The sequence below is a fragment of the Plutella xylostella genome, chromosome 9 (assembly GCF_932276165.1).
Source record: "Plutella xylostella chromosome 9, ilPluXylo3.1, whole genome shotgun sequence".
NCBI classification, from domain to species: domain Eukaryota; kingdom Metazoa; phylum Arthropoda; class Insecta; order Lepidoptera; family Plutellidae; genus Plutella; species Plutella xylostella.
In genome coordinates, this window is record NC_063989.1 from 6,760,838 (window position 1) to 6,788,572 (window position 27,735).

Genomic DNA, 27,735 nt, shown 5'->3' on the forward strand with positions numbered 1-27,735 from the left:
GTGTTGTGGCGCTCCTTGGGAGAGGCCTATGTCCAGCAGTGGATGATTATTGGCTGATGATGTCTTAGTATACTTATAGTCGTTTGCAATAGAATCCAACAATCATGTAAATAAACCAAATTGTCACGATTACTCCGTAATCACATACATTTGACGATCAACTATGAACATAGTCTGATTTCAACGAACGCACCATTGTTTTCACATTATCTTCAACACGATTTAACTTGTATTTATAAGTTAAATTTGTTAAAACATTTGCAACGTAAAAATTTCGAAGTATTTGCCAAGCTGTCATCTTAGTTTTTTACTCATCGAACTCTATAAGTCATTGAATAGTTAGTGTTGTTCGTAATCTCAAGTTATCTTTTTATTTTAATTTAATAAATTATTTTAATTTAATATTATTTGAATACAATAAAAACAATTTTTCAAGAGCTTAATATAATTAACCAAAACGAAAAAAGGAAGAGGAAGAAATGAAAAAGCTCGACGGCATTTTAGACACGGCAAGCGATGACACAGTGGTTCCATTTATAATTACGGTCACCGGCGACACTTCTGATAGTGATGATGAAGAAGACGAAGATTTAAATTTGTTTTAATAAACACTTTTTTATATATAATCAGTTTTATTTTATAGTCTATGGCTTATATATTTAATCTAATTAGAACACTATGACATCACTATGGGCATAAACAATACGCTGTCAATGTCAGTCCGCCATATTTGTTTACATGATTGTTGGATTCTATTGCAAACGACTATACGTAAGTAATTATATCATAGAATACATTTTATTATTCGCTTTTGTGGCCTCAAGTCAATTTATAGTAAGTAAGTACCTAAGTATTATATTTTTATGTAAGTAACTATGTTAGTTTAGATGTAAGTAAATAAAATTTCCTAAGTAACCTAATCCATGTTGAGTGAGGATTAAATATAATATAGTCACTATTCATTTTTTTGCTTGAAAACCTACTAGTATTTTAAACTTTTCCTATTCACATCTTTTTATATACAGGGTGTCCCAAATTAAAGTGCACATCCAAATTATAGTGACTTAATTTGTTATTCTAAACAACTTTTGTTTTACGACTTTTGTAAATTCGTGAAAAAAAATCTACTGTCTATAGTAAAAAATCTCATAGCCAACAAAGTTTCTATGAATTAGCAAAAATAAAATTCGCAAACAATCAAAAGTCTTAAAACAAAAGATGTTTAGAATGACGAGTTGTGTCACTATGATTCGGATGTGCAATTTAACATGGGACATCCTGTATATCTATAGATATCGATAACGCAGGCGGGATCCCATCTCTACTATCGACTTCACTATGGACATCCCTATCGTACGTGTGCTTTGCTTCCCCCCCCGACCCTCAATCGTGCGATAGAGAGCACTGCAGCTCGGGACTGAGAATAGGTACTTTTCTTGATGAAATTCTGGTTTTGGGAGAAAACGTTTTACACTAACTAAATATCAACCAATCTCTTTGATTTTAGTGTCAATCGCTTCAGCTTAATATATTCTAGGTTTATAGGTTTCGCTTTTTAAAAAAAAAATCGTTGTTATTGATCCACAAACGGCTTAATTCAACAAAGTCGCAATCACAAAAAAAACATTATTTGAGGTGCCTATAAGTTTGAATCTATAGAAAATTTTGAAAAAAGGAAAACCTATAAACCTAGTTATTCCTTGTGTCAATAACATATTAAAAAATCATGGAGATTGGATAATATTTAGGGGTAGTAAAACGTTTTCTCTTTTTGTATGGACGAGCAAGTGCTATACTCTACTCTTAAGTAGGTTAGTAATTTATTATAGTGCAGTAATTATACTTCCTACTGTGTTTTTGTTCCCCAGAGTGAAGTTGACCTCTGGTTAACAGTCGCTATTAAGTACTTATTGTAAAATATTTTAATTAGGTGTACCTATATGCCCTATGAAAGAAAGAAAGAAAAGAAAGAAAAAAACATTTATTGCCACATAATCGGGAAAACACAATAAAACACAAATACAAAAATTAACTTAAGATTAAAAGGTGGCAAAAGGACAAACTCAGCAATGCTGCGAGTTATACCTCGTATAATCTATGCAGCGCTGGTTTTCAGTATGCCCTGAACTTAGGTGCTAAATTATATACTAATAAATTAATTAAACTAGTGACACAAGCTTAATTTGCTATGCGTGTTTATAATGTAGGTGTAACATACTTATTTTCCATTTTCTTGTTTCTAATTAATTAAAGTGCATCGCAACGCAAAGCTATGAAGTATGAATACTTACTATAGGATAGGTAAGTAAGTACATGCCTACATGGTTAGTAAGGTAGCTAGTTAATTGATAATTAATAAGTACTTAATCAAGCACTTACTAGAATGAACACAGCAGACAACAAGAAGAAGGGGTGCCCTTCGATATTAAGTATGTATTTAGTTATAAACTTTCTAAAAAGTGCTTTTACTCTTTATAGGTCACTATTTGGTCTTTTGACGGTGTAACATAATAATAGAATATTATGGTATGATAACCACCTACGTAAACCTATGACTACGTTTTTATCGACTTATTAACGGGCAATTTTATACTTACATTATTTTAGACTGTATAAGACACTCTATGCGTAGGAAGGTTGTTGTTAGTTGCCTTGTGAGTCCCATAATCCACTTCTGAATATGATAAGTAAGTATAGTTACTTATTTAATTTATTACTGTAAAATTTGTCATAAGCACATTCTTTGTAAGTACTTATAGCTACAAGTGTAGGTCAGATATTTTCAGTTGGGTTGAATGAACTGAGTTTTTATTTTGTGATTCCTGTAAGTATAAAAAATTTAGAACACTGGATATATATTAGAATCGTGAATATTACCCACGTTTCAATACCATGTATTCTATTTCTATTCTATTTTATTCTCTTTGGGGCTGTAAGTACCTGCACCTGACTCTCCCGAATGGAACCTTTGTGCATGTCCCCTAGGTCTAAACTGCCTTCATAAGCTTGGACTTTTTCTCACCCACACTGGTCCACTGCGGGTTGGTGGGTTCACACTTCACATACTTAGATGTGCTAAATTTAGATATGCAGGTTTCCTCACGATGTGTTCCTTCTCCGTAAGAGCGATGATATACATTGTAATTAAATTCAAAGAACTCATTGGTACATGTCAGCGCCGGGATTCGAACCCGCATCTCTGGCATGATAAGCTAGGCGCGACCATGTAAGTACTTAGTACGTAGTATTACCCGAAAATAGACAAAGCTTGAAACACACACACCAGCTGCGATGAATTTACTACGCATAGCAGACTTGCATATACATAGAAGGTAATATGGAAAAACCAAAGTAGTCTAATTTGCTACTACAACCACGTAGTAAATTCGCAATCTAGCCTGCCAACACAATTATGTACCCTGGCTCTGTCAACAAAGGGGCGTATTTGCATAGTCAGGTGCCTGCAGATGACTATGATGCTGTCTCTGGTCAGCCAGCTGGTCGGGAGCCAAGTGACGGTGTTGTGTGTCGTCGAACAGCTGCGACCACAACGCAATAAGAACACTCACTATAGGCCACTCACTAGTGCTGTCAACTTAAGTCCGATAGCTCGACGCGGTACGCGGACTCGGGTACCTACGACATCTTGATCAGCGCCCCTGTCGGTAACGTTAGAAACTAATAAAACGCATACATAGTCCAGTAACTTTCCTATCGAATTCGTATCGACTTATCGTATCGTAGTCGACAACACTGGTGATCGCCCCACTGGATATGTTGCCATTGCTGGTACAGTGCAAAGTAAATGACTCGGCCAACGCCATGAAATTTAACTCTTGTAACGCGTAAGACCTTTACCACTGCACCACTGACCGTATACTGGCGTCGTTGGGAGCTCGGTGTTCTGTGGGGTATTTATTGTAACACGTAAGAGTTGCTTCGAGACCCACATGGCATTTGCTTTATATTTAGCTTATAGGTATAGACCTGAGTATACCAAATAATACCAATAGGTACATACAATACATTATGAACTATATTATATCTTATAAACTTTGCTAGCTCCTAATGAAGCTGACTCTATATACTTTTGCCATATTAATATTCGTAAGGTACTTTAATCATTTTTCAGATATCAAACCATCTATCCATCTATTCCATATTCCATCTATCCTATTGGTTGATGGATTATGGATCCCTACGCTCGTAACTTGTATAACGAATAACGATCGAGTACACAATACCCGCCTTCCCTCACACCGAGTTTTAATAAAGTAATTTTATCCTTGAGCCAGATAAAATTTCCACTTGTTAGTGAGGTGGTGGAGGTGTCGTCGTTTCGAGTGTCAAAGCTCAGCGCCTTTTATCACGGTTTTAAGGTTATGTTCTTGTGGAAAGCCCCTCAAGTCTGGGGTGCTATGCTACCTAAGATAAATATTCAGACCTCTTCCATCTTCTGTTTAGAGGCTTTATTAGAGAGCACTTCATTTCAAGGGTATGATGCTTGAATCAAAATAGCTTGAAGGCAAAACATATACGTATAGGTAGGTATACTTAGTAACCATGAAAATTACACGAGCTTAGCTGTGCCTAACTAAGAAATTAATTGCCTACTGCTTAGTATTCCAAAAGTTAATTATAAATATGACGTGATTTCTTTAAGATTTAGAAGTACCTAAGTATCTACAATTAATTTAGTAAGATAAAACAAAAAAAAAAATCTTATAGGGGACTGCATGTACGAGTATCTACTGAACACGTGTAAGCAAAATGTTTAAAAGATTTGCCAGATATCGTCGCGGCAGCGGCACCACAGTGTATGTACGTGCTCCACGCTTGCGCTTGGCACACTCGGTGCCCTATTTGGCAAGCTGCATCTCGACTTGACACTCTTCTTTATAAAGAAAAAAATAAGTACCTAAGTATATCTTTTATAAGTACTCGTACATATTTGGGAACCAAAAGCCATTGGTAATTAAGTACACTAAAGCCATAATGGTGCATTTCAAGAAGCGTCCATAATAGTGTCTGTCGTGTGTCAGTCGCTGACTGCTCAGGGTGCTCCTACTTGCCTATACACATAACAATTAATACGTCACTCGGGGACTTCTTTTGTGCATCCTTGGCGAAGATATGGAAGAGGTTATAGCTACCTCTGTGTACCATAGGTACCTTATATGGCGGTTCATTAAAAAACGACAATCCGGTGACCCACATCGTGGTTGCACTTGGTATGTTTACGTAACCCAATTTCGTTCACCTTTGCTCCGGAGCACGGAGCTAAGCCGCAGTCGACATCTTTACCTAGTCTTGTGTTTCTTTCTATTTCAGCCTTTCAGCTGAAAATATAGTAAACATAAAGATTGCGCAGGTACTCTTTTCCGGGTTTAACTGCTATTTCCATATATATTAAGCAAAGCTATATTTATATTATGAATTCGTGAGTTTTTTACACTCCTGAACAAACTTCATCGTAAGATCCTTATTGGCGCTTTAATATTCTGACCCAGATTAAGTTTAAACATTCAGCAGTTTGAATGAATATAGGATTGTTGGCGGACATGTTAATGGCAAACTGAAGGGTATAGAAGTGTCCTCAGGTCTCGAGTATTTGGCTACGTTCCAGATCTCACAGTTGTTCCGAACAGTGGAGCGACTGGACTTTCTGAGATCCAGATCCCTTTTATGTGAAAACGGTATAAAATAAAATACTCTGAATCGTAATCATTTACATTTACACAAGCATATGCCTTATAATTTTGATACATGTTTTCATTCAGTCTTGAGCCTCGTAGGTAATAATCCCACAATTATATTTTTTATGCTGGTTTTATCCTTTTTCCACAGATGAAAGATAAATGTGATGAATAATTTCATTCGACCGATACACACACAGGGGCTCTTTTAAATAAGCTCGCTTTTGAGCCTTTTTGTAAGTCCGTTCCAATATGAAAGCGGTGGGGGTGGATACTTGTCTCTTTTTCTGACTGTACAAGAAGGGAGGTTTCGTACTTTGTTTCGTAACACAGTCGTTAATTAGAATTGATGTGGCATGTATTGTTCTCACTTCAAATACAGACAAATCTCCCGGCACAGCTAGGGCTTCCCCGAGTGTAATTATTAATTAAGTTATTTATCCCCGTACCTGTAAACAGTGAATCCCTACAAATACGAATGGTAAAGGTCATCTGATGAGACGTTTCCCTAGATTGGCCTAGATTGATTTCTGAATATCTGCTAGACATACATAGGTAGGTATGTACGAGTAAATAAAATACAGTGTTTACCAGAGCCTACGGACCTGTAATAATTATTTTCTGTACCTATACCGTAAGCCCAACCGTGAGTAAATAATATACTTAATTTAAACATATTTTAATAATTTACTTTGCCATGAGAAAACATTTGCTCCATTGAAGCTTTCACTCTCATTTCGGATTTTTCGATGCAGGTTACTACGCGGTGCTACGAAGTGCTACGGCGGCGGCGTAGCACTGAATATGCGAAACCTTTGGTATGCTGCCTTTACCAGTCTTCAGATTCAAATCGTCCAACTGCAGGTTTCAACCTGCAGTTGGACGATTTGTAGTTTGTAGTGTAGGCACATAACGGTGTACTTATACATAAGATTAGTTAGAGCATTGGTCATGGTCAGTACTTCGTATACAAAATATTTGCAGTCTATATTCCCTTTAAATGCTGTTTTTTATGATATATGCAGATTCGTTTGTTACGTGGTTAGTAACACGTATCACGTGTTCTCTTAAAAGATAAGAATTGAATGCAAGTGTTTCTGAAGATAACAAGTGTCGGCAGAAACGTGATAGCGAATCTAAATAGAGACAAGACGCCTTTATAAATAAACATGTGTGCTCATTATGAGTTCACTGCTCTATAATTGATTATAAACTACGCAATAGACTTTGATACCTACCTTATTATGAAATATATATCTTGTTTGCGGAAAAAATAACAACAATATTCCTATCTGAATTATTGAGTTATGAATCAAGGAATACTGGCATCTCCCAAGGAGTGCCATAGCACTGTGGGCTTTTCTAATCCATCCATTAACTGACCTGCAACCTGTCTATAAGTTCTTCGGTTAGTATTATTTATTTTAAATTATGAAAGTGTTTCATCGTATGTTTTTCGTTTATTGCATTAGTTCAGTTCGTTGATGAATATGATGATAAATTGTTATGACGTACGTAGGTAGGTACTTTATGTACGTAGGTAGGTACTTTTTGTATACTTCTGATTTTTATTATGTCATAACGAATCTTACCACCAACACACTTATCTCGTGTGGGTACATAGGTAGGTAGTACCTGCATTAATTATTATCTAAGTAAGTATTACAATTGTAAGAGAAGAGATAAACTCTAAATAACTTTAAAACAAGAGTAGTTAGGGCGAAATTCCAAACTAAATACAAGATGCTGCCATCTTATCGAAATAATTTATAAACTAATATTTGAACTAGTTAAGTACGCATTGTTCTTAGCAATCTTCTGATTAAACACAGTTAGGCAACTACGCGGCAATAAGTGGCGGCAACTTGGTAGGTAAATATACACATTATAATTAAATATGTATTACGCTTTATATACCATGTCAATCAAATAGGTAGGACCTTAAGTATTTAAATTTTTTATATAAGTACATAGGTATAACCGTATTATTAATGCACATTTCACAGTAGACCTACTGCACAAAACTAGTCTAACCAGAATTAGGTCCCAAACTAGGTCATCGAGAGCGGTCTATTGCGGAACCTAGTTCAGACATTAGCTTCCCCTCTCGACGTCCGTCCACTTTACGTTCAATTATCTGGCAAATGCCTCATTCAGAGGGGAACAAAGTTAAGGTTTCATTCTGCCATTTTGCAGGAAAATTCGTTTTACAAGCCAACTCATGTCATAGGTAGATACTTGAAAATTCATTCTCTGTATAGTTTTCGTAGACGAGGGTGATGCTTATCGGTTAAAAATATTTGAAGATTTAGTGGAAATTCCCCGAATAGAGAATCCTCTCTACATCAGTGTTTTTCAACCTTTTTCATGATGCGATCCCCTGGTATAAATAACCCCCTTGACCCTTCGGTTTTTTATCATGTACTCGTATGTGTATTATTATTTATGGTCCGAATTAAAAAAGCTATTTTGTTTTTTCGATCTCTGGCGACCTCCATACAGAAGCTTCGCGACCCCCCAGGGGGGCTCAAAGGAAGAAAAACACTGCTCTACATTATCCATCAGAATGTCATCTACTTAGTATGATGAAAATAGAATCCAACCTACATAATTAGTGTATCTAGGACAATTTTACGTTATGACGGCATCAGTATTAGCTATTACAGACACCCGTATTTTTACCTATGTAACATAGACCTACAACACAATTAAGTACTTATGAAACCTAACACTGAGTTATTTATGTTACTTGTGGTTTGTGGTAGCGGACCACAAGTAACATAAATAACTCAGTGCCTAAGGGATTAGTGACAAGAAGTGTCCTTTAGATGATCTAAACACCTACCAGTAGTACCTAAAGTTTAGATTATTTATAGGGCATTCAGTTGAATAGTCTATAAAACCTACCGTAGCCAAATAGTACTTATAAATCTATGTACTTAATGTCTGAATATAATAAACTGAAGTCTTAATTACGTATAAGTACTTACATAATATTTATATTGAACTAATTATGTTATATTTACCGCTATCTACTTAGCACCTAACGACTAAACAAAAGTTTATGTAAATAATAGATGCTGATGATGATGATAAGTAAATGTCATTGTTAACGAAAATTATGAATTCAAAACTGCACCAAGCACTATATAGTGATATTTTGTGATAGAGATGTTAATGGGAAGTAGGTACTCATTTAAATAAATCAATGAAATATCATCTTCATCAGTCCGTAAATCATATCATACACTGCTGCCATAGGAGAGGCCTATGTCCAGACTACTCTATCTCTATCTATTCCTGGAGTACATATAGTATAGGCCTCTCATAAGGAGCGCCACAACACTCTGTCCTCGGCCTTTCTAATCCAGCCACTATCGGCCACTTGTCGTGATTGCTCGTTATTAAACATTCCGTTTCGAAGTTTCAAACCACTCTTGTGCTGACTGGTGAAAACTTGCACATTCGAATAACAGTAACTAATAGTATAATTTTCATGTATGTATAATTGTATATAGGTATTCAACCATCGCCACAATGAGATAGATAGAACAGTAGGTACTGACTCTTTATTTGTACACAAACTAAATATAAATTTTTTTTAGAGATAGATTTTTAATTTAGTATGATACCTACCACCTACCATAAAATCAAAGTGGCATCCAGTAACCTAACGTTACGTCTCTGCTACATCTACCTAGTGAGTTCATTAATTAAGTTATGCTCGAAGTAGGTACATAGGTACTTCTTGGCGCTACATTTAGATTTTCTCCTATCAAATGCATATTTATCTAGAAACTGACTCAACGACTGGTTCCTTTGTCTGTACGTAGATAAGAAGGACATGCACACATCAATATTTTTTAAAACTTGTTAAATCATAATCTAATTTTACAGCTGACGTTACATGACAAAGGCCGTGTGGTACTCACCCAGACTCCCTGTTGTCCAATGAGTTGTTGGAGGAGCGCGGGACCAGCGGCCGGTAGCTGGACCTCGTCATGATACCGACAGTGCTCACTCCTGGCCCTCACCCGACACTAGCTACTCATATCTACGTACGAAGGTATACAGTCTCTCAACAATCACAGCGACTCACACATTGAGCAAATTATACGCGTGACAAATGTCACCGCATCAACACGACTGATTAACATTGTTTAGTTAGAACAACCATGTTTACTAGTTGCGCTCGCCTGATAACACCTATCTATGCACAATCAAGGACGTATATTGTAGATATCACAACAAGAATGGCACCGGGTACGCGGAATGTTAATATTAACCGGCCGAAAACGGCGTCTAATAGCCACAGTTTTGTACAGGGATACTGCGATGAGCGATCAATAACATTAAGTTAGGGGTGAAAGCTTCGCTCCGAGATGGAACCACGCCTCGGGCCGGTTCCGCATATCTGCCGCCGCCGCCGCCGCCCTCTGGCGGGACACTGGCGAACTAACACGATATAGCGACATCTCTCGGGTGGTAAATATAAATGCATGGTTTGCATAGTGAAGCAGCTCACTTTCATTATCTTTGAACTACCTACGTCATACGAAGGTCTTTACAGCAAGCAAAATATTGATTACTTACTCCAAGTTCAAAAGCAATGGTGGGATTTCCGACAGGTGCAAAATGCAAAGTAAAACATCTGTATCGTTGGTGATTTGATGGGTATTCTATTGATTAGAAAAATAATAATTATTTTGTGCTCTATTAGATACCACTGTTTGATTAAATATTCCTAAAGGTCTTTCTTTGTTTCTTCGGGCACTGCCTCTTCCTCTATAGCTTCTTTTTTAAGTTTATCTTCCTTCTCCTTGTCATTCTCCTTTATGAGATCGTCTAGTTCTTTTTCGGCGTTTTGAAGATCTTCCTCTGTGATGTTTAGGTCAGGAAACCGTTTCTGTAATTTAATTCAAAATAAAATGCCTTCCTCTTTGTAAATACCTATTAATAATTACTTATTTATGTTAACAAATAGTGGACTTTTATAGGCAAGTTCAGCTGACGTGATATCTCTGTTATAAATTTAACTGTGACATTATTAGATATCATCCAGCTGCATTTAGGTACGTCCCGCTAATCTGACCTAAATAAAGTTGTGTCTGCGCCAAGCACGGTCAATAAATAATGATTTGGTGCCGCTTGCCCCGATAACTTTAGTAGATACTTACTTAACTAGTTATTTAACTTCTAACACGTGTACAAAAACACTGTGATATTTTTACCAGATACATACTTCATGGACATCATTCTCCGATTTATCATCATTATCAGCCAATAATCATCCACTGCTGGACGTAGGCTCATATCCCCCAATGAGTGCCACAACACTCGGTCCTCGACCTTCCACATCAAGCCACTACCGACTGGCTGCCCGTTCGTGGTCTCCACTCAAGAACTCTTCTTCAAGCGCTTGTTTCTAGCGAAATCATAAACAATTTAAATTGTACTTATTGCGCTTGAAAGGATTTGTACTTAAGCAGCCAACTGGTTAAGGATTCTGTTTTATCCAATTACTTACCGGATCTCTGAAAAACCAAAACCTATATCCGGATCCGGAGATCCGGTGATCCGGTATCCGTTCCCCCAATTACCTGCAAGTCCTTCAGCGAGTTCTGTATCTGGTCCTGCTGGGCGCGCAGACGGCGGGGCAGCGTGAACACCGTGTTGAAGAGCCGCAGCATCACCCAGCACAGCGCCGTCAGCGCTCCGTACGTCAGCATCGCCTTGCCCATGGCCCAGAAGTCTACGCCCACTTCTTGGTGCTTCATTTTTAACTTTTAAGCTTTCAAGTCAATGCGTTAAATACTTGTGAGGTTTTTTACTCGTAAGTTGTAATAGGCTCTAGTTTTTGTCAAAGATTTAGGCCAGTTTTACAGGCAATTGTTGTTGCAAAGGTAGGTACACAAATTAAAGGAGGGTCGAATATCTGTACCAGGTCATCAAAGCTCTAGAATCTGTGTTGGGTCCAATCAAGTTTAATGCCCTACTAACAGTCTAAAAACTTTTTTGTGTTTTTAATAGGGCTATTAGATATTGTATGGTATATCGGTCAGATCGGAGGCTCGGGCAGCGACTGGCCAGGGGTGTCACGCTGAGCGACAGCACTGGGTCACACGAATTATTAATGTACTAGGTACTTGCAGGTGTCACAAACATTTTCATTTGAAACCATTTTGTACAATTTGGGTACACTACATAATTCCGAATTACTTTTTTACGAATATGAAAATAACGATTTTTATAATTACGAATTTCAAAGTTCCGAATAATTCACAATCCCGAATTTCAAGTTTCCGAATAATGAAAATCACGAATAGTTGATAAAACGAAATTTCAAACAACAGATTTATTAAAATTACGAAAGTCAAATTTCAGAATATTATAATTTCGATGTTCCAAATGTACGATTTTGCATTATATCGAATTGCTAAAATTACGAATCCCGAAGTTTTAATATTCCGAAAATAAAAATCCCCGAATGTAATTTAGTTGACAAGAAATAAGTAGTTATCTATTATACATGTATTTTTAAGCTATATAATGTGAAACGCTCCGCTCCGCTTCGCTGCGCTCCGCTTCGTTTTTCAATATCTATGTGCACCTAACACGCTCCTCCTCGCTTTGCTCGTCGTCGCACCTATCTTTAGGTTTAGGTTCCAGGGTTTTTAAGGTTAAACACCGTAAAAATCCGAGCAATTGTATTGCTTTCTTGTGTTACTTACAACAAATACTACAAATAGTTTTCTATTTAACAATTGTTTTGCTCTATTTTTGAAACGCTCCGCTCCGCTTCGCTGCGCTCCGCTTTGTTTTTCGATATCTATGTGCACCTAACACGCTCCTCCTCGCTTTGCTCGTCGTCGCACCTATCTTTTGGTTTGGTGCTAAGGTTTAAAAAACGTTTATGTTTTTTTGACAAAATCACGAATTATCATATTTCCGATCGGGATTTGAATTTTTCGTGATAATAATAAATCGGTATTTTATTTTTCGTATATTAAAGTAATCGTATTTTTTTACGTTCGTATATTTAACAATCGTAATAACAAATCTTCGTGATTATAATATTCGAAATTATAATTCTCGTAATTTTTATAATTCAGTATTTTAAAAAATCGGTATTGCAATATTTCGTAAATTACATATTGGGTGTTATCAAATTCGGAAAAAAGTTTTTCGGAATATTTGGGTGTTCCCTGTACAATTTATTGTATGGTCATACCTAATAGGGTATTTCCAGCTAAGTAAATGCGTAATATTTAGACACGTTATATAGCATTTTTAGGGGAATATTGCTACCTTCTATCCACTGGAACTATCGTACTTAGTGATGGTGTTTTTAAAAGGGTATGAGAAAGGTCCTATCGTGGGAGTGGTAGGGAATAACACAATCTCAGGGTAAAACACAATGTAAACTATATTGTCAGGTTCTTCAGACACGTGATAATGCAAGTGAGGTAATCTTATGGTAAAACTAAAACTAATGTCCGTTGAAGGAGCGCGAGCGAGCGTGTAGCCGGGAAACGGATTGGCGCCGACTGACTGCGCGGGCTTCGCTGGCCGGTGGCGCGAGCGCGGGGTGCGCGCGGGTGAAGGGGAGGACGCGGGACGCGGTCTGCGCAGTAGAGCTGCGCAGGAAAACGGCGCGGCGGCGTGGGACGCTAACCGTTTTCGGCGCGCGATTTGTTTTCGCGGGAAAACGGTTAGCAGTCTTGTTACATCCTCCCCCTCTAGTCCGAACTAAGCGCCCTCGCGTTCGGAGTAGCATGGTGACAGCCCTGGTCCTCCCCCTAAACTGTTCGTCGTCCTCGAGAACACTGATGGTCGGATGGTGGGGTGGTCTGCGCAGGGGTTCTGCGCGCGCGGGGGTACTGCGCGCCGCGCGCTGCGTGCTGGTAGAAGGCACCGGGCGGGCCAGCTCTGCCTGACGAGGCGGGCGGCCGGGCTCCGTGTGCTCCCAGAAGGCACCGGGCGGGCCAGCTCTGCCTGACGAGGCGGGCGGCCGGGCTCCGTGTGCTCCCAGAAGGCACCGGGCGGGCCAGCTCTGCCTGACGAGGCGGGCGGCCGGGCTCCGTGTGCTGGTAGAAGGCACCGGGCGGGCCAGCTCTGCCTGACGAGGCGGGCGGCCGGGCTCCGTGTGCTCCCAGAAGGCACCGGGCGGGCCAGCTCTGCCTGACGAGGCGGGCGGCCGGGCTCCGTGTGCTCCCAGAAGGCACCGGGCGGGCCAGCTCTGCCTGACGAGGCGGGCGGCCGGGCTCCGTGTGCTCCCAGAAGGCACCGGGCGGGCCAGCCGAGCCTGGTGAGGCGGGGCGGCCGGGCGCCGTGTGCTGGTAGGGGAGGCGGCGGGAGCGCGCGCCGCGGGCACGCTGGGCGCGCCGGGGCGGGTCATCACCGTCCTCTCCATGAAGACAGAGAGCTGCGCCGCCGTTACGCAGGCGAACGCGTCGAGTATAGCGGCGGTCGCGGCGGGGGTAGCGCGCGCCGCGGGGGCTGCACGCCGCTTACTCGTAGGGCGCGTCGTGCGTGGCGGGCGCGTCGTGCGTGGCAGGGGAGGCGGCGGGAGCGCGCGCCGCGGGCACACTGGGCGCGCCGGGGCGGGTCATCACCGTCCTCTCCATAAAGACGCGGTTGGTCTTGGCGGCCTTGACGACGGTGTCCAGCAGCACGCAGGCGAACGCGTCGAGTGTAGCGGCGGAAGCGGCGGAATTTGCGCGCCGCGGGGGCTGCACGCCGCGTACTCGTATAGCGCGTCGTGCGTGGCGGGCGCATCAGGCGCGGCGGGGGAGGCGGCGGGAGCGCGCGCCGCGGGCACGCTGGGCGCGCCGGGGCGGGTCATCACCGTCCTCTCCATAAAGACGCGGTTGGTCTTGGCGGCCTTGGCGACGGTGTCCAGCAGCACGCAGGCGAACGCGTCGAGTGTAGCGGGGGGGCTGCGCGCCGCGTACTCGTATAGCGCGTCGTGCGTGGCGGGCGCATCAGGCGCGGCGGGGGAGGCGGCGGGAGGGTCCATGTAATGTGAATACCAACAGTGGCGCGCTGGTATTGAATTAAATTATGATGAGTCAATTAGTATGCAATCAGCATGTCACCTATCTACATACACCTAGGTGCCAGTTGTCAGTCTGGCGAAGGTATCAAAGTGATGCTAATAGCAATACGTTATTCATTAAGCTTTGTACGCGTAGTTTACCTACCTAGGTATGGAAACAACAGCTAAGTAACTATCTGACTGCATAAATTATTCTAGGGACATGGCTTGAGCTTAGATTAGACTTCCAACAATACGAAATACTATTGTAATTAATAACCAAAATGTGTGAATTTAGTCATGAAACGGTTCCAAATGTTGGTTGTCCCTGTAATGTTTTACCCAATCAATAAATCGACCAGCTTTTTCAAAGGCACCATCGTTAGTGTTCTTTATGTATTATACCTACATTATGTATTATACCTACACGATAACAATATTGTGGCATACTAACTCATTAGACTTATCAATGAACCTGGTATATCGCTGGAATAACTATCCCGTATGTGCACTGTACGCTAAAATTATTTCTATCCATAGTCTTCTTAAATCTAGCGCAAAAAAAACTATTGTAAATTATCTTTTAGACCTAACATATTCCCATACTGAATTAATACTAGAAGTCCAGCAGTGAGTAAGGTATTTTTATTATATTTATTTGTTATGCATTTTTATTTGTAAAGTACTTATTTAAGTAAGTAAATCATGTTTTTCTAAGTTATTTCTTGCCACTTGCATATTTCCAAATATTAATGTTTATAATTGGTTTAACAATATTACTTAAATTTAATATCCCCCGTTTTACCTCATGTTTTACAGTAATTTTAGCATAGTTTGCATGTTAGTATAGTAATATTAAGAATATAACATACCTAGTACCAATGCTTGTAATTACCAATAAGTGCCCTAATTGGAAGAGTCTGTCCTCTGAAATACAAAATTATATTCTAGTTCAGATGGCAATACTCAACACATCTGTACCTTGTAATTGGTTTAATAAATAAATTATTATTATTATGTTGTGTCGTTACCATCTCGGGACCATGGGGTCCCGGGCATTTGGAAGGCGTGCATGGGGCCGAAGCCAACATGTAGAGGCCCTTTTGACAACATTAATCTATATGAAATGTGACACTAACCGACGATTTTCCCTGTGAAAACTATAGAAGTGAACTCAAGGAAAATCCCCGGTTAGTGCAGGACTATTGTAGGATATGGAGAAAACTAATACAGGGTTATGGAATGGGGTGCTAAATGGACTGGGTATCTGGGACTATGGAAGGACTATGGCCCCTGCCTGGACCTATATGTTTCACATACGGATAAAAAGGCAGGGGGTGACTCGCACACACATTAAATGGGCCCCCCAAAACAGTCGCTAGCACATTACAGTGACGTAGCAACAAGGGGGCAACATGGCATGAGGTGCTGAGGGTGGAGAGGTATACCAAGGCTCTCAGAGCAATCGCGGATGCCGGTCAAGACCCCTACAAGCACTTACTGGATATACTTCCTTCCTCCGAGCATTTCTGCTCTAGCGGTACACCACTCAAGCCAGCCAATGAAGGCAAGCAAGAGGTGGAAGATCCTGTTCCTGGTCATTTAGTATTATTATTATTATTACTGTCTCAGTATTATTACTCAGTACTCAGTATTATTATTATTATTACTGTCTGAACTAAATATCATCTTCGGGTATGAGTTATGACATTGTAAGTGATAAGTATCTACTATAGATAGAGTACCTACCTAACATAATATTGATATGCCTTGGTAAAACGTAGCAGTTTTAAAATATAACAAAGGTACGTTTTAATTTCCTATCTATATAGAAGAGCCATTGTGCGTACAAATAACAATAATTATAAGGGATATGTAGGTACTTAAACGTAAATATGTACTTACATCATGTGTAGTTACAGGACTAGCATTAAAAGTGTAGGTATTTATAGAAAAAAAAGTTTTATTTAACTTCCATACATTTTGCAATAACATAATAAAACAATTAACAAAATTATTAAATAATCTATAGTTTAGCTAAATACTTTGCGACAAAAGATATACTTCCTTAAATGTTAATTTTCACTAAACTACTTTTAGTGAAAATTTGTACAATAAAGAGTTAAATAAAATAAAATAAACTGATACCTACAAAACGGTATAATTATCACAAGTGAAGAGACTTGTGATTATATGGGAAAAGAAAGAAACCTTTGGCCTTCAACAGATATTTACATAAATTGTGTTATTAATCAGTTACATATTTTATTTAACTTCCCAATATAAGCCCTGTACCAAACAATGAAGGAGGGCGTTAAATATAGGTAGTAAGTAAACGGCCTGACACAGGAACTGAAAAATATCTTCTCCAAAGAAACTTTTTTATAAGCATAAGGGACATAAGTTTGAAATGTGAGCAGAGCACCTAAGGTCGTTTACACAACTGCTATCAAGCGCACAGATAGCCAAACGGACTGTCTACTCGTAAATATTTCAGTATGACTCGATTCTGCTTTTATAACTATGAATGAATATGATAGTAGCTGCTCGAACTTTAAAGTCAAATGACCCATTTTGATATAAAAAATACTGTAACAAGATCTATGCACCGCAGAGAACTCACGTGTTAGCACTGTGTAAACGATCACATTGCGAAGCTCGGAAAATGATGCACCACTTCGATCAGTTGTTTTCAGGTAAATAAAATACTTACCTTAAAATAAAACAATGTGCTCTGAAACTAAACAAATCAGGGCCAATAAATGGAATAATGTGAAAATATAAAGATGCATAAAGATTATCACTTATCACAACGTCTACATATAAGAAAATAGGAATTTCTTTTCACCTACAGGACATGCTACAATAACACCACTTTGAAGCCACAAATCCTAATTTAAAATTAATCTCAAGGGAAAAGACACTTTCCTGTATGAATATTTTTAATTACAATAATATGCTCATGAATTAATCATTTGTATCTTGAGCACGTATTTTCGTTTCATATAAAATATTCACTCGAATTCATAATAATATTATTTTCCCATATTTGTACCGAAACGAAGCATTGTATTACACCTACACAATGCACATACATATATACATATAAAAGGCTTTCTAAACATTATTGTTTATGTATTTCAATAAGGCAAGGTAGCTGTTTAGTTTGCGTCAAAATATCAGAATGTTTTGTCAGTCTGCATTGAAAAGTGTTTCATATCTTATCTTGTCAGCATGCGGTAGGTAAATACTTTTAAAAATTACCTATAAGTATGTATATAGATTTTGAACAATCTGTTATAATATAGATCATAATAAAAATCTCAGACCGAAGTATACAAACACATTGAGGATTTTCCAAATTTTCAACTTCAAACGTAGTCTCGTGATATATTTCAAGATATGTTTGTTTTTTATAAGTTTATTTCACTCGAGTGTTAGCGATCGCTAACTATTTCTTTAGCTACAATACAAAGCATTCCCACCCATCGAATACTTGACATTTCTTACATATTCCTAATTATGTATCAAAGCTACATAAAATGTTGTTCTATTATTTATATAATGGCTATCTTTAAATTCAAGGCATTTTTCGATTAGGGAACTTATTTTACAATGACTTAAAATAGCTAAAATATAACATAGATACATAAAAGTATTTATTGATTTAAATAAAGTTTCTAAATTATTGATAAGCGTTATTCAATAACTAGATCTATAATCATTTATCAGGTAGGTAATATCAATATCATTTTTCTTGGGTAAAAAATGTGGGACAGACTAAGTATTAAAAAGGTAAAAGTATTAATAAATAGACAAATCTGTACAATTTGGTATAAAAACCCGTATATGTGGGGCAAGGGCGCTCAAGGCATATTTTGAAGGCATTCTTTGATTTGGGTCCACGCCTGCAAATTCTGAAAACAAAATATATTTTGTTCATTTCATGTACGTTTCATAGCCTTAGCTGATGATGATGAAGATGAAGGAGGATAAATTTACGTACCTTTTTTGCAGCTTTCACTTGTAACGAGATGAATCCCACCAGGGACTCGTGGAGATCTTTGTCTTTCTGTTTGTAGAAGTGTTCAATCTCTATTGACACCTTCTTCGTGAAGTCCCTGTTAAAAGATAAATTGCACTTTTAGATCCATGACTTCACACATTACATTAGTATTAGTGGTGCATTCATTAAGTTGGCACTATATTTATTTTGGGTAGATGTATTTGGAGCTGAGATTTGGAGTGTTATTTTGGTGCCCACACAGTACAGGCAAATTCTTGCCCTCAACAAGAACCATTTCCGAAAAACTAAATGATTATTTCGAAGAATGCTTTTGTTTTGAAGATTTAACTTTCGTATAGCGATATCAGTGATTTATTTTTAGAACGCTACTAGCGCCATCTATTACGCAACTTCATTTCTTCTTCAGGAGGGGCAGTACTCACTCTAGGTCCATCCTGGCCTTGTCTATGGCTCTCTAGTCCTGTTGTATCGAGCGAGGGCTTTTCTGATAGTACGACCTAGAGGGCGCCACTGCCAAACGAATAGTGCCCTCCTACTAGCGATAGCGCCATCTATCACACCTCTCAGTCAGTCAGAGGGACTTCAGTCAGTACTCACTCTAGGTCCAGCTTGGCCTTGTCTATGGCCTGCTGGTCCTGTAGTATTTTGGCGTCGAGCGCGCGCGTGGCCTGGTCTCGCACGATGTCCGGGTCTGTGGTGCCGAAGAGTCGCGACATCAGGCCTGATTTGCCGGCGGCGGCGCGCTTGCGTTCCGCTATCCTGTGGGGTGGGGGTGGATGGTTAGTGTGAGGTTTCATGAGTTATCCGAAAGGAAGGTATAAGTACTTATATGATAAGTTTTTCTGACCTATATTATTGAGCTTACAATCATTCACGGGGAAACATAGATGGGTGCGTAAAAGAAGCCTCCTCGAGGTATCAACTGTATTTATTACATCACGTTGCAAAAGTGGTATTTTGGAAATACTCGATAGTAAAAAGCTCCATACTTAAAGAGTTGTAAAAAGTCACATGAAAAACAAAGTGTCTATTTGTTCAGAATGACCCCCAGAGTCACCCCCTTCCGGTTTACGGGTTACTCTTTTTACAACACATATCTTGTATAAGTAAGTCCGGCACCCTGTGAACGACTTGTCGCTGAGCTGACTGGAGAATCTTTTTACCACGATGTCGAACCCTTATAGTCTAGCTCTTTTAGTCATAGACACGCCAAGAACCTTACAGGCACTGACCTATTATTAAGCGTATCCTTACAGTCCTGTGGCGACTATGTTGCAAAGTGCGTGTCAGACATTCAGCGTTCCGTAGTGGAGTCACGGGTACCACACGCCAGTAGCCCACGTCACTCCGCCTTCGTCACACCTCTATTAATTAAATCGTGCCTTTGTGTAACCTTGTGTTTTCGGACAATATAAGTATTTGAACAGTATCAACAATAACAGTGTTTCTCTTCAACCTTCTGATTAGGACTATACCAAAATAATAGAACCCCTAAACTGGTGACCCCGACGTTCTGAACACGCAACCATCGGAAGAAATTATGGAGTCAGCACGGCGATGACGCGGCGCAGCATGGAACGGCGTGGACGAGACGGCTCCCCCAGCAAGGCCATGGGGTTACAGGCAACAACATCAGATAATCACCTACTGGAAGTGCATCACCCCTTCACACATTTTAGTTACGCAACGAAGAAGAAATTAGTGTATCGAGGCATCTCAAGTCAGAACCGGGACGAGCGGAACACATAGAAGGTACGATTGTGCGTTAACTCATTCCAAAATAATAGAACCCCCAAAGTCCTTTCACCTGTTATTAAGCGTATCCTTACAGTCCTCTCACCTGTTATTAAGCGTATCCTTACAGTCCTCTCACCTATTATTAAGCGTATCCTCAGCGGTCTCGAGCGCCAGCTGCCGCGCCTCGTGTCCGCTGCACAGCTGCCGCAGCGCCGCCGCGAAGAACAGGTACTCCTTGAACTGACCTGTTACTGAGCGTGTCCTCGACGGAAGATTCTGTATAAGTCTGGCGCACCTTGTGAAAGACTAGTCGCTGAACTGACTGGAGAATCTTTTTACAACGAAGTCGAACCCTAGTCTAGCTCCTTTAGACATAGACACTTCAAGTTTCTCACCTGTTATTAAGCGTGTCCTCAGCGGTCTCGAGCGCCAGCTGCCGCGCCTCGTGTCCGCTGCACAGCTGCTGCAGCGCGCCCGCGAAGAACAGGTACTCCTTGAACTGGTCCGCCAGCTGCTCCTCGTCCTCCGCCACCGAGTCGATGCTGTCCGCTATTGAGTCTGCAAGTGCGAGATAACTGTTGTAGTGTGTTGGCCAAAAATTCATATCACGAACTGTAGGCTTGCAAAGCGTTATCGTGATACACGAATTTTGACTTTCAGCCTTACATAAACTGTATTACCACAAAACTTTAAATATTGTCTAAAAAGTGTATAAAACGAAATTTTACGGATCTATGGCGTTTGACATTGCTATAAGTACATCTGTTAAACAATGTCTAAGTTTTTGTGGTAAGGCCCAAAGAGTTAAACTTTGTGTGTTTTTAACAAATCCATTTGTATTGGAGTTATTTCGTGCTTTGATGTAGTGAAAAATAAGTAAGTACGTTAGTATGACGATGCTACAGTGCAATTCGCGTTTATTTTTCACTTTTTAAATAGTGTCAATAGTCCCACTAGTCCGTCAGGTTACCGAAAAGAGGATACTTACCAAAGTAATGGCCAGCTTTCTGCAGTCCGTCGCCCATTTCCTTCTCTATGACGCTCCATTCGCTAAACAGCTTCCCGTAGTTCGCGTGTAGCTTGCATAGCGCAAAGTTCTTCTCTATGATTTTGGACCTGATTATGGCATCAAATATTAATACTATAAATAAATTTTAATTTACAAGATTGAAATTATAGTTCTTAATCTGAAGGAGAGACCACATTTTTGTTCTACAACTTCTGGAAAATATAAAAAGGAATTCTATCTCCATACAAAGTACATAGGTACTGTTTTTAAGTAAGTATTTAAATGAATAAGAGTTAATTAGTTTGTTACCTAGTGTATAGAAAATTTCCTAAATTAGTTTCTAGTTGTTTCCCATAGTGTTTGATGCCTTCTATCTCAGGATTTGGTTTCTTCAATCTTATCGACAGGGATAAGGATTTGAACTTATTCTCTGCTTGCAGTAAATATCCTGTCAAACAAAAACACGTTTTTGTTTATTGTTTATAGAATTAAAATGCAGAGTACCTACTGACCAGAGTTAGCTGGAAGTAACTGGGTCTAGAAGGATAAGGACAGTGATATGTATAATGGGATTATAATAATTCTTTATGAAAGTTATTAAAGAAAGGAAAGAAAGTAATACTTGCAACTTATATCCCATTCCACGAGGAAAGACATCTGACAGAACAGAACCCTTATTACATTCAAATAAAAATAGTTTTTGTTTGTATCAGATGTCTGTCCCCGTGGAATGGAATATAGTAATCTATCCGCACTGTCAATAAACCACAAATATAATATTGAAATATCTTAGAATACGAGGGCGATACCGAAATGATCGGGAATAGAAAAAAGTACAAAGATATCATAATATTATTTACTTTTATTGTTTTTCAAAGTAGTCTCCGTGACATTCAATGCACTTTTTCATTCGATTAAACCAATCATTGAAACAGTAATTCCAGTCTGAAGTGGATACTGTCAAAACAGCTGATTTGTAAGCTTCGACCGCCTCTTCTGGGCCGCTAAGCCGTTGACCACGTAGCATATCTTTAATTCTTGGGAATGTAAAATAATCATTGGGGCTCAGATCAGGGCTATACGGAGGATGGTCCATCAACTCCACGTTTTCCATATTTAAAAACGTTCTTGTTTTGCGAGCGGTATGAGAGCTTGCATTATCGTGGTGAAGGATTATACGACGATTCGGGTTAGTTTTACGAAGTTCTCTTACGACTTCCGGCAAACAAACTGTTGTGTACCAATCAGCAGTAACCGTCCTTTGTTCTTGTAATGGAATCGTAGCCACATGGCCAGTTTTCGATACAAACGAAGCGACCATTTTTTTCGACACGCTGCGTGAGCGAATAACTTTTGTTGGCTTGACCTCACCTTCGAAGACCCAAACTGCCGATTGATGTTTTCTTTCGGGCTCATATGAATAAATCCACGATTCATCACCAGAGACGATATTGTAGACAGCATTTGAACTGCCTCCATTGAACCGTTGCAGAGCAGATCGACACCAATTAACACGAGCCGACTTTTGTTCCTCGATCAAAAGGTGGGGCACCCAGCGCGAAACTAACTTCTTGACACCCAGTTCTTCATGTAAAATGGTTTGAATGGCTGTCATACCAATGCTGAGAGAAGCCCGAATCTGCTCGTATGTCACATGTCTATCTTCTTTTATTAGCTGGCGTACAGCATCGATGTTATCTTGTGTTACCGCTGTTTTTGGCCGACCAGTAGAAGGGACTGTGGTAAGAGAGGAACGTCCACGGCGAAACTCAGAATACCAACGATATATAGTCGTTTTACTTGGTGCTTCAAGTTTATAAATAGAAACAAGCTCGGCGAGACATTGTTCTTGAGATAAACCTCGACGAAAGTTGGGAAAAATTATTGCACGGAAATGTTCCCGCGTAAGCTCCATTTTTTACACCGACTTGTCAAATTCAAATGGTCAATACTCTTTTATTTTTTACTTTTTTTAAAATTCGAAAATGGAATTATGTTTGAAAAAACACTACATTTGATACACCAAAAAGGTTTCACTCTAATTTATTCCTAAGTATTCTATTCCCGATCTTTTCGGTGTAGCCCTCGTAGCATAATAACAGCTTTGTTAGTACTAGAGTATATACCAGTATCAGTGATAGTTTCCCTCCAGCCGTGCTCCTGCTGCAGGAAGGTGAAGAACTGGTCATCAAAGCAGAGCACTGGGTGTGACGCCACTCTCAGCAGAAAGTTCTCCAAGCCTGCCCGCCGACGCTCCACAAACTCAGGGTCTGTTGTGTCTGATTTATGCCAAGCATATAACACCTGCAAAAATATTTTTTACATTAGCATTATTCTGTAGCATTGTATATTTCAGTAGATTGTATTTTAATTTGTCTTCAAGTTTAACTGAGCTAGGTTAGGGTATTATTTGATGGGAATTAAATCATGTGCATAAATCATGATGATTAGGTAATTATTGAAATGATGTTAAAATAAAACTGAGTTGAACTGATTGTATTTGAAGCAGACTTACATATTTATGTACCTACTGTTCACAAGACACATAATGCTAAGCTGACTTATCTAAAGTTTCATTTACATAATAAAACAAATGTATCAGTAATGTTTCAGTAGGTACATTTCAAGAAATGCTAATTAAGTTTTCCTAATAATAACATCTTAAAATGATTGTTACTCTATTATATCAATGCTTAAACAAATTAGCATTGGTTTTGATTTACAATTATGGTATGATTGGTTTTATTTAGGAATTATCTGAATATTTGGTGATAAAATGGAATGTTAACTAGATATAAAATATCATTCAGAAATTTACCCTTTTCTCTGGTAGCGGTGGTATAACCACATGAGGATATTTAATTTGTAGATAGTCGTGGATTTGTTCAAATTCTGTGTATCTTCTCCACAATGTATTTATTTTAGGCTGTATAGTCTTATACTCTGGATCCGTAACCCTGAAAGATAGTCAATATATTTGTAGAGCTCATTCAAAGTAAGTTGTTTGGATAACAAAAGCACACAAAGATCAAAATTGGTGATAATTGAGAGCAATTACCATAAATCATATGACTAACTTACTTGAGATCAATTAGGTACACTGTGTAATGGTCTCGAACGTGCAAAGTCCCATTAGCACGTTTCTCAGATTCAACAATTGAGATGTCGACGTGTTTTAGCAATGTGTCCTGAAAAAAATCACGTCATTACAAATATTTTAAACAAAAACAAAGAAAGTAGGCGTTTTTATGCAGAAGTTTTACCATATTTTCGAAGTCCTCCAGAGACTCTATATCACTCGGAGACCGAGAAGGTTTAGCCGGCGAGTTTGGAGCAGACATTTTTTTAAATTTTAGATGGGACTTCAATATAAAAATATTTTCAATAGTTCAAAATCTTTCGGTGTTGAAGAAATACGAAACGAGAAATAAAACAACTTTCATCATTTGACAGATTCACTTGATTTTGACGTTTGATGATTTTTGACACGGCCATCGTTTGTCAAAAACAATCCGTTCACTGCAAGGACTTTGTATTATAACAGGACTGAGTACTGCCAAAATTTTAATTACTAAAACACGTCGTAACCTGTTGTAATAAGATTCAATTTGGCAATCAACGTTTCAAGAGCCAAAACGAGCCGAGCGAGATAGCTAGATTAGAGGCCGTTTGTCCCTTACTAACGCTTGCCATCCCAAAAAAAATGTGATAGTTGGTAGAAAATATTTGATTTGATTTGAATTGAAAATGTTACATTTTTATGTCAAACAATGATTTAATTATCATACGAACTCTAAGCATAACTTATAATTAAATAATAACTTTAAACTTACTAATAAGATTAAAGTTATTATTTAATAAGATATTATTTTGTATCGTACCTCATAATAATTATGTTAAACCTGTCATTATTTCAAACACTTGGTAGTATTCTTTTTATTACCTTATGCCAACCCTTTCATCTGTCATGGCGGTTTGTTTTGAATTTATTTGTTGTTGTCTTGTCATACCAAGTTATTTTTGCAAATTAGTAAGTTTCATTGAAGAAATTGAGAAAAAGTGCTGTGTACAAGTTTGTAAAAGTGAATCGTGTGGTGGTTGCGGCATATTATTTCACAGGTAAGCCGAGAATGGTAATATTAGATTTATAACAAATAGGGTAACCATGCGATATGACATTACCTATTACCTAGCTTCCACTGTCTGCCCATCTGTCTTTCAATGTGCCATGACTAATTATATATTTTATTTCTAGGAAGGTAATTTAAGCGAATAGCTTCGTCATTAACCTATATAACAAATGTTATCAGCAATATGCCTCGTCAAAAATCACTCAAAAAGGCCACCCCGAATCGTACCTGGCCCAAAGGTACCCATTATACCATATATTTCTTTGTCAGATTTCCCAAGAATGAAGATAAGAAAAAAATATGGCTATCCATCCAGATGTTGTTCCGGTGTCACAATAGATCATCATCATCCAGTTCAATGTAATGAAGAACCACACATGAGTTCCAGTTGTGAAGGCATTAGCTAATTCATATTTAAATTTTAACATACTTATTCCATAATGGAAAATCTAATTCCTTAAAGAATTTAGGCAGTAAGCTTGGCCTCCGGCAGAATAGGCAAGGCGAAAGATTTTGAAATCCTCTTCCGTTATGCAGATAACCATCTATTGTTTACAACAAAACCTTTATTTCTGTAATAAACTTAAGATTTTGGAAATTTAAAGCCATTTTTATCATCATTTTTAAATACTGCGCGAAAACAGCTCGCCGTGTCATGGCGTCGTGTGTGACGTCACACTTACGTACGTCAAATTTGTTTACAACAGCAAAGTAAACAAACACTGCGTATTTTTTGTGTTAAAAATGAATTCTAAAGTTTATAAGTGGTGTGCAGTGCCTCAGTGCAAAAATACATCAATAACGACACCCAACAAGGTGTTTGTACATGTCCCATACAAGAAAATAATAAGAGATAAATGGTTAAAGCTTGCACGGCGAAACAAACTTCTACGAAACAAACTTCTTCGGCGAAATAAACTTCTACGAGTTTAAAACGAGTTTGATTGCTACTTAGTCATATTTATATCTAGTGTTAAAGATAACGTAGCTAGTCACGTAGCCCGCAGAGCCGACGACCGCTGGAGTACAAAGGTTCTGGAGTGGAGACCCCGTGTCGGCAAACGGCGTGTCGGTCGCCCCCCAACCCGTTGGTCTGATGATCTGCGGAAGGTAGCGGGCAGCCGCTGGATGCAGATGGCGGGTGATCGTTTGGGGTGGCGATCGTTAGGAGAGGCCTATGTCCAACAGTGGACTACAAAAGGCTGAGAGAGAGAGAGAGAGAGAGAGTTAAAGATAAATACTAATAAAATAAACTTACAAAGAGGTTTTCACGTTTCTAAATTCGGAAGAGCAAAATTCTTTATTTGTTGCAAGGAACTTGCCCAACATCAATAAATCGATCCTGGGCAAATTTGCACTGTTTGCCTTAACAAAACCTGGTTCCATTGTTAAAGATAGATTCGTGTTTTAAAGTCGATAAATCACAAAAACAAATATATATCAATCGTAACGCGCAATCAGTATGTAAGGTAATCAAAACACAGTGAAGCGTACATAAGTATGACGTCATGCGCTGTGATTGGCGTTTCAGTCAAAATGGCCGATTGCAGCATTTTACTCTTTTATTTTATTGAAAATCTTATTAATCTCAATTTTTTTAATAAAACTAAATCAGTTTTTTAAATCCTTTGAATGTGTATTTTCCTCTAAAGTCATTAAATCTTTGATAATGTAATACTGTCGACACGCCTATTGTATAAAACAATATTGTTTAGCCATGTTTAGTAATAATAAAAATAAATTCGATATATACAGTGTTTTTTATTTGAATTTGTCAGAATCTACTATATCCCATTCCACGGGGAAAGACATTTGATAAGTCAAAGTCAATATATAAATACAAACAAAAACTAGCCTTATTCGAATGTAATAAGGGTTCTGTCAGATGTCTTTCCCCGTGGAATGGGATATAAACTATCGCCGTCCTTGATAATCACAAAATAATTTCATTTGTCATAGACAGCATCCCGAAGATATACATATATCTCCGATATATGCAACTCCGAAGAGTGACTAAGATTTTGTCGACCTACGGTAGCGATTGTTTAGTAGAATTATCCATAAATTATTTACCTATAAAGCAAAAATTTTTTTTTTTG

The 27,735-nt window shown here is 38.7% G+C and overlaps 3 protein-coding genes and 1 long non-coding RNA gene across 6 annotated transcripts in view; 1 reads left to right on the forward strand and 3 right to left on the reverse strand.

Moving 5' to 3' along the window:
• Window positions 1–10,020, reverse strand: part of LOC105380325 — a 30,866-nt gene extending 20,846 nt beyond the window's left edge. Inside the window, exon 1 of the mRNA XM_011549846.3 lies at window positions 9,629–10,020. Within this exon, the coding sequence (XP_011548148.2) occupies window positions 9,629–9,699 (71 nt within the window). The 5' untranslated portion in view covers window positions 9,700–10,020. The remainder of the gene's footprint in view (window positions 1–9,628) is intronic.
• Window positions 10,021–10,352: 332 nt separating this feature from the next.
• LOC105380326 lies at window positions 10,353–11,544 on the reverse strand. The gene is made up of 2 exons (XM_038113481.2): window positions 11,297–11,544; window positions 10,353–10,602 (listed from the first exon to the last, which is right to left on the reverse strand). Exons 1-2 carry the CDS (start codon window positions 11,471–11,473, stop codon window positions 10,441–10,443), a joined length of 339 nt encoding a protein of 112 aa, XP_037969409.2. The 5' UTR covers window positions 11,474–11,544; the 3' UTR covers window positions 10,353–10,440.
• Window positions 11,545–16,676: 5,132 nt separating this feature from the next.
• Window positions 16,677–24,973, reverse strand: LOC105380327 (sorting nexin-4). 3 transcript variants are annotated; one of them, XM_048623258.1, is made up of 11 exons: window positions 24,770–24,973; window positions 24,588–24,694; window positions 24,325–24,463; window positions 23,633–23,810; window positions 21,816–21,954; window positions 21,486–21,613; window positions 20,991–21,055; window positions 20,634–20,731; window positions 19,358–19,519; window positions 18,740–18,854; window positions 16,677–18,650 (listed from the first exon to the last, which is right to left on the reverse strand). In XM_048623258.1, exons 1-11 carry the CDS (start codon window positions 24,845–24,847, stop codon window positions 18,600–18,602), a joined length of 1,260 nt encoding a protein of 419 aa, XP_048479215.1. In that variant the 5' UTR covers window positions 24,848–24,973; the 3' UTR covers window positions 16,677–18,599. The 3 variants fall into 3 exon arrangements, with proteins under 3 accessions (XP_048479215.1, XP_048479214.1, XP_037964243.2); XM_048623257.1 differs by lacking the exon at window positions 20,634–20,731 and adding an exon at window positions 20,568–20,584 and having other exon boundaries at window positions 20,910–21,055; XM_038108315.2 differs by lacking the exon at window positions 20,634–20,731 and having other exon boundaries at window positions 20,893–21,055.
• Window positions 24,974–25,027: 54 nt separating this feature from the next.
• Window positions 25,028–26,056, forward strand: LOC119690608. The gene is made up of 2 exons (XR_007266665.1): window positions 25,028–25,625; window positions 25,907–26,056. It is a non-coding gene; the product is annotated as an uncharacterized LOC119690608 (long non-coding RNA).
• Window positions 26,057–27,735: the final 1,679 nt, after the last annotated feature.

Bases quoted from the DNA above. Each gene is read 5' to 3' on its own strand.
- LOC105380326 (XM_038113481.2), bottom strand. From the start codon at position 11,473: ATGAAGCACCAAGAAGTGGGCGTAGACTTCTGGGCCATGGGCAAGGCG. The intron at 10,603-11,296 runs GTAATTGGGGGA...ATTAAATTACAG, and splicing joins ACTCGCTGAAGGACTTGCAG to AAACGGTTTCCTGACCTAAA.
- LOC105380327 (XM_048623258.1), bottom strand. From the start codon at position 24,847: ATGTCTGCTCCAAACTCGCCGGCTAAACCTTCTCGGTCTCCGAGTGAT. The intron at 21,955-23,632 runs GTATATACTCTA...TTTGTTTGACAG, and splicing joins GGAAACTATCACTGATACTG to GATATTTACTGCAAGCAGAG. The intron at 21,614-21,815 runs GTAACAAACTAA...TGCCATAATCAG, and splicing joins GGAAATTTTCTATACACTAG to GTCCAAAATCATAGAGAAGA.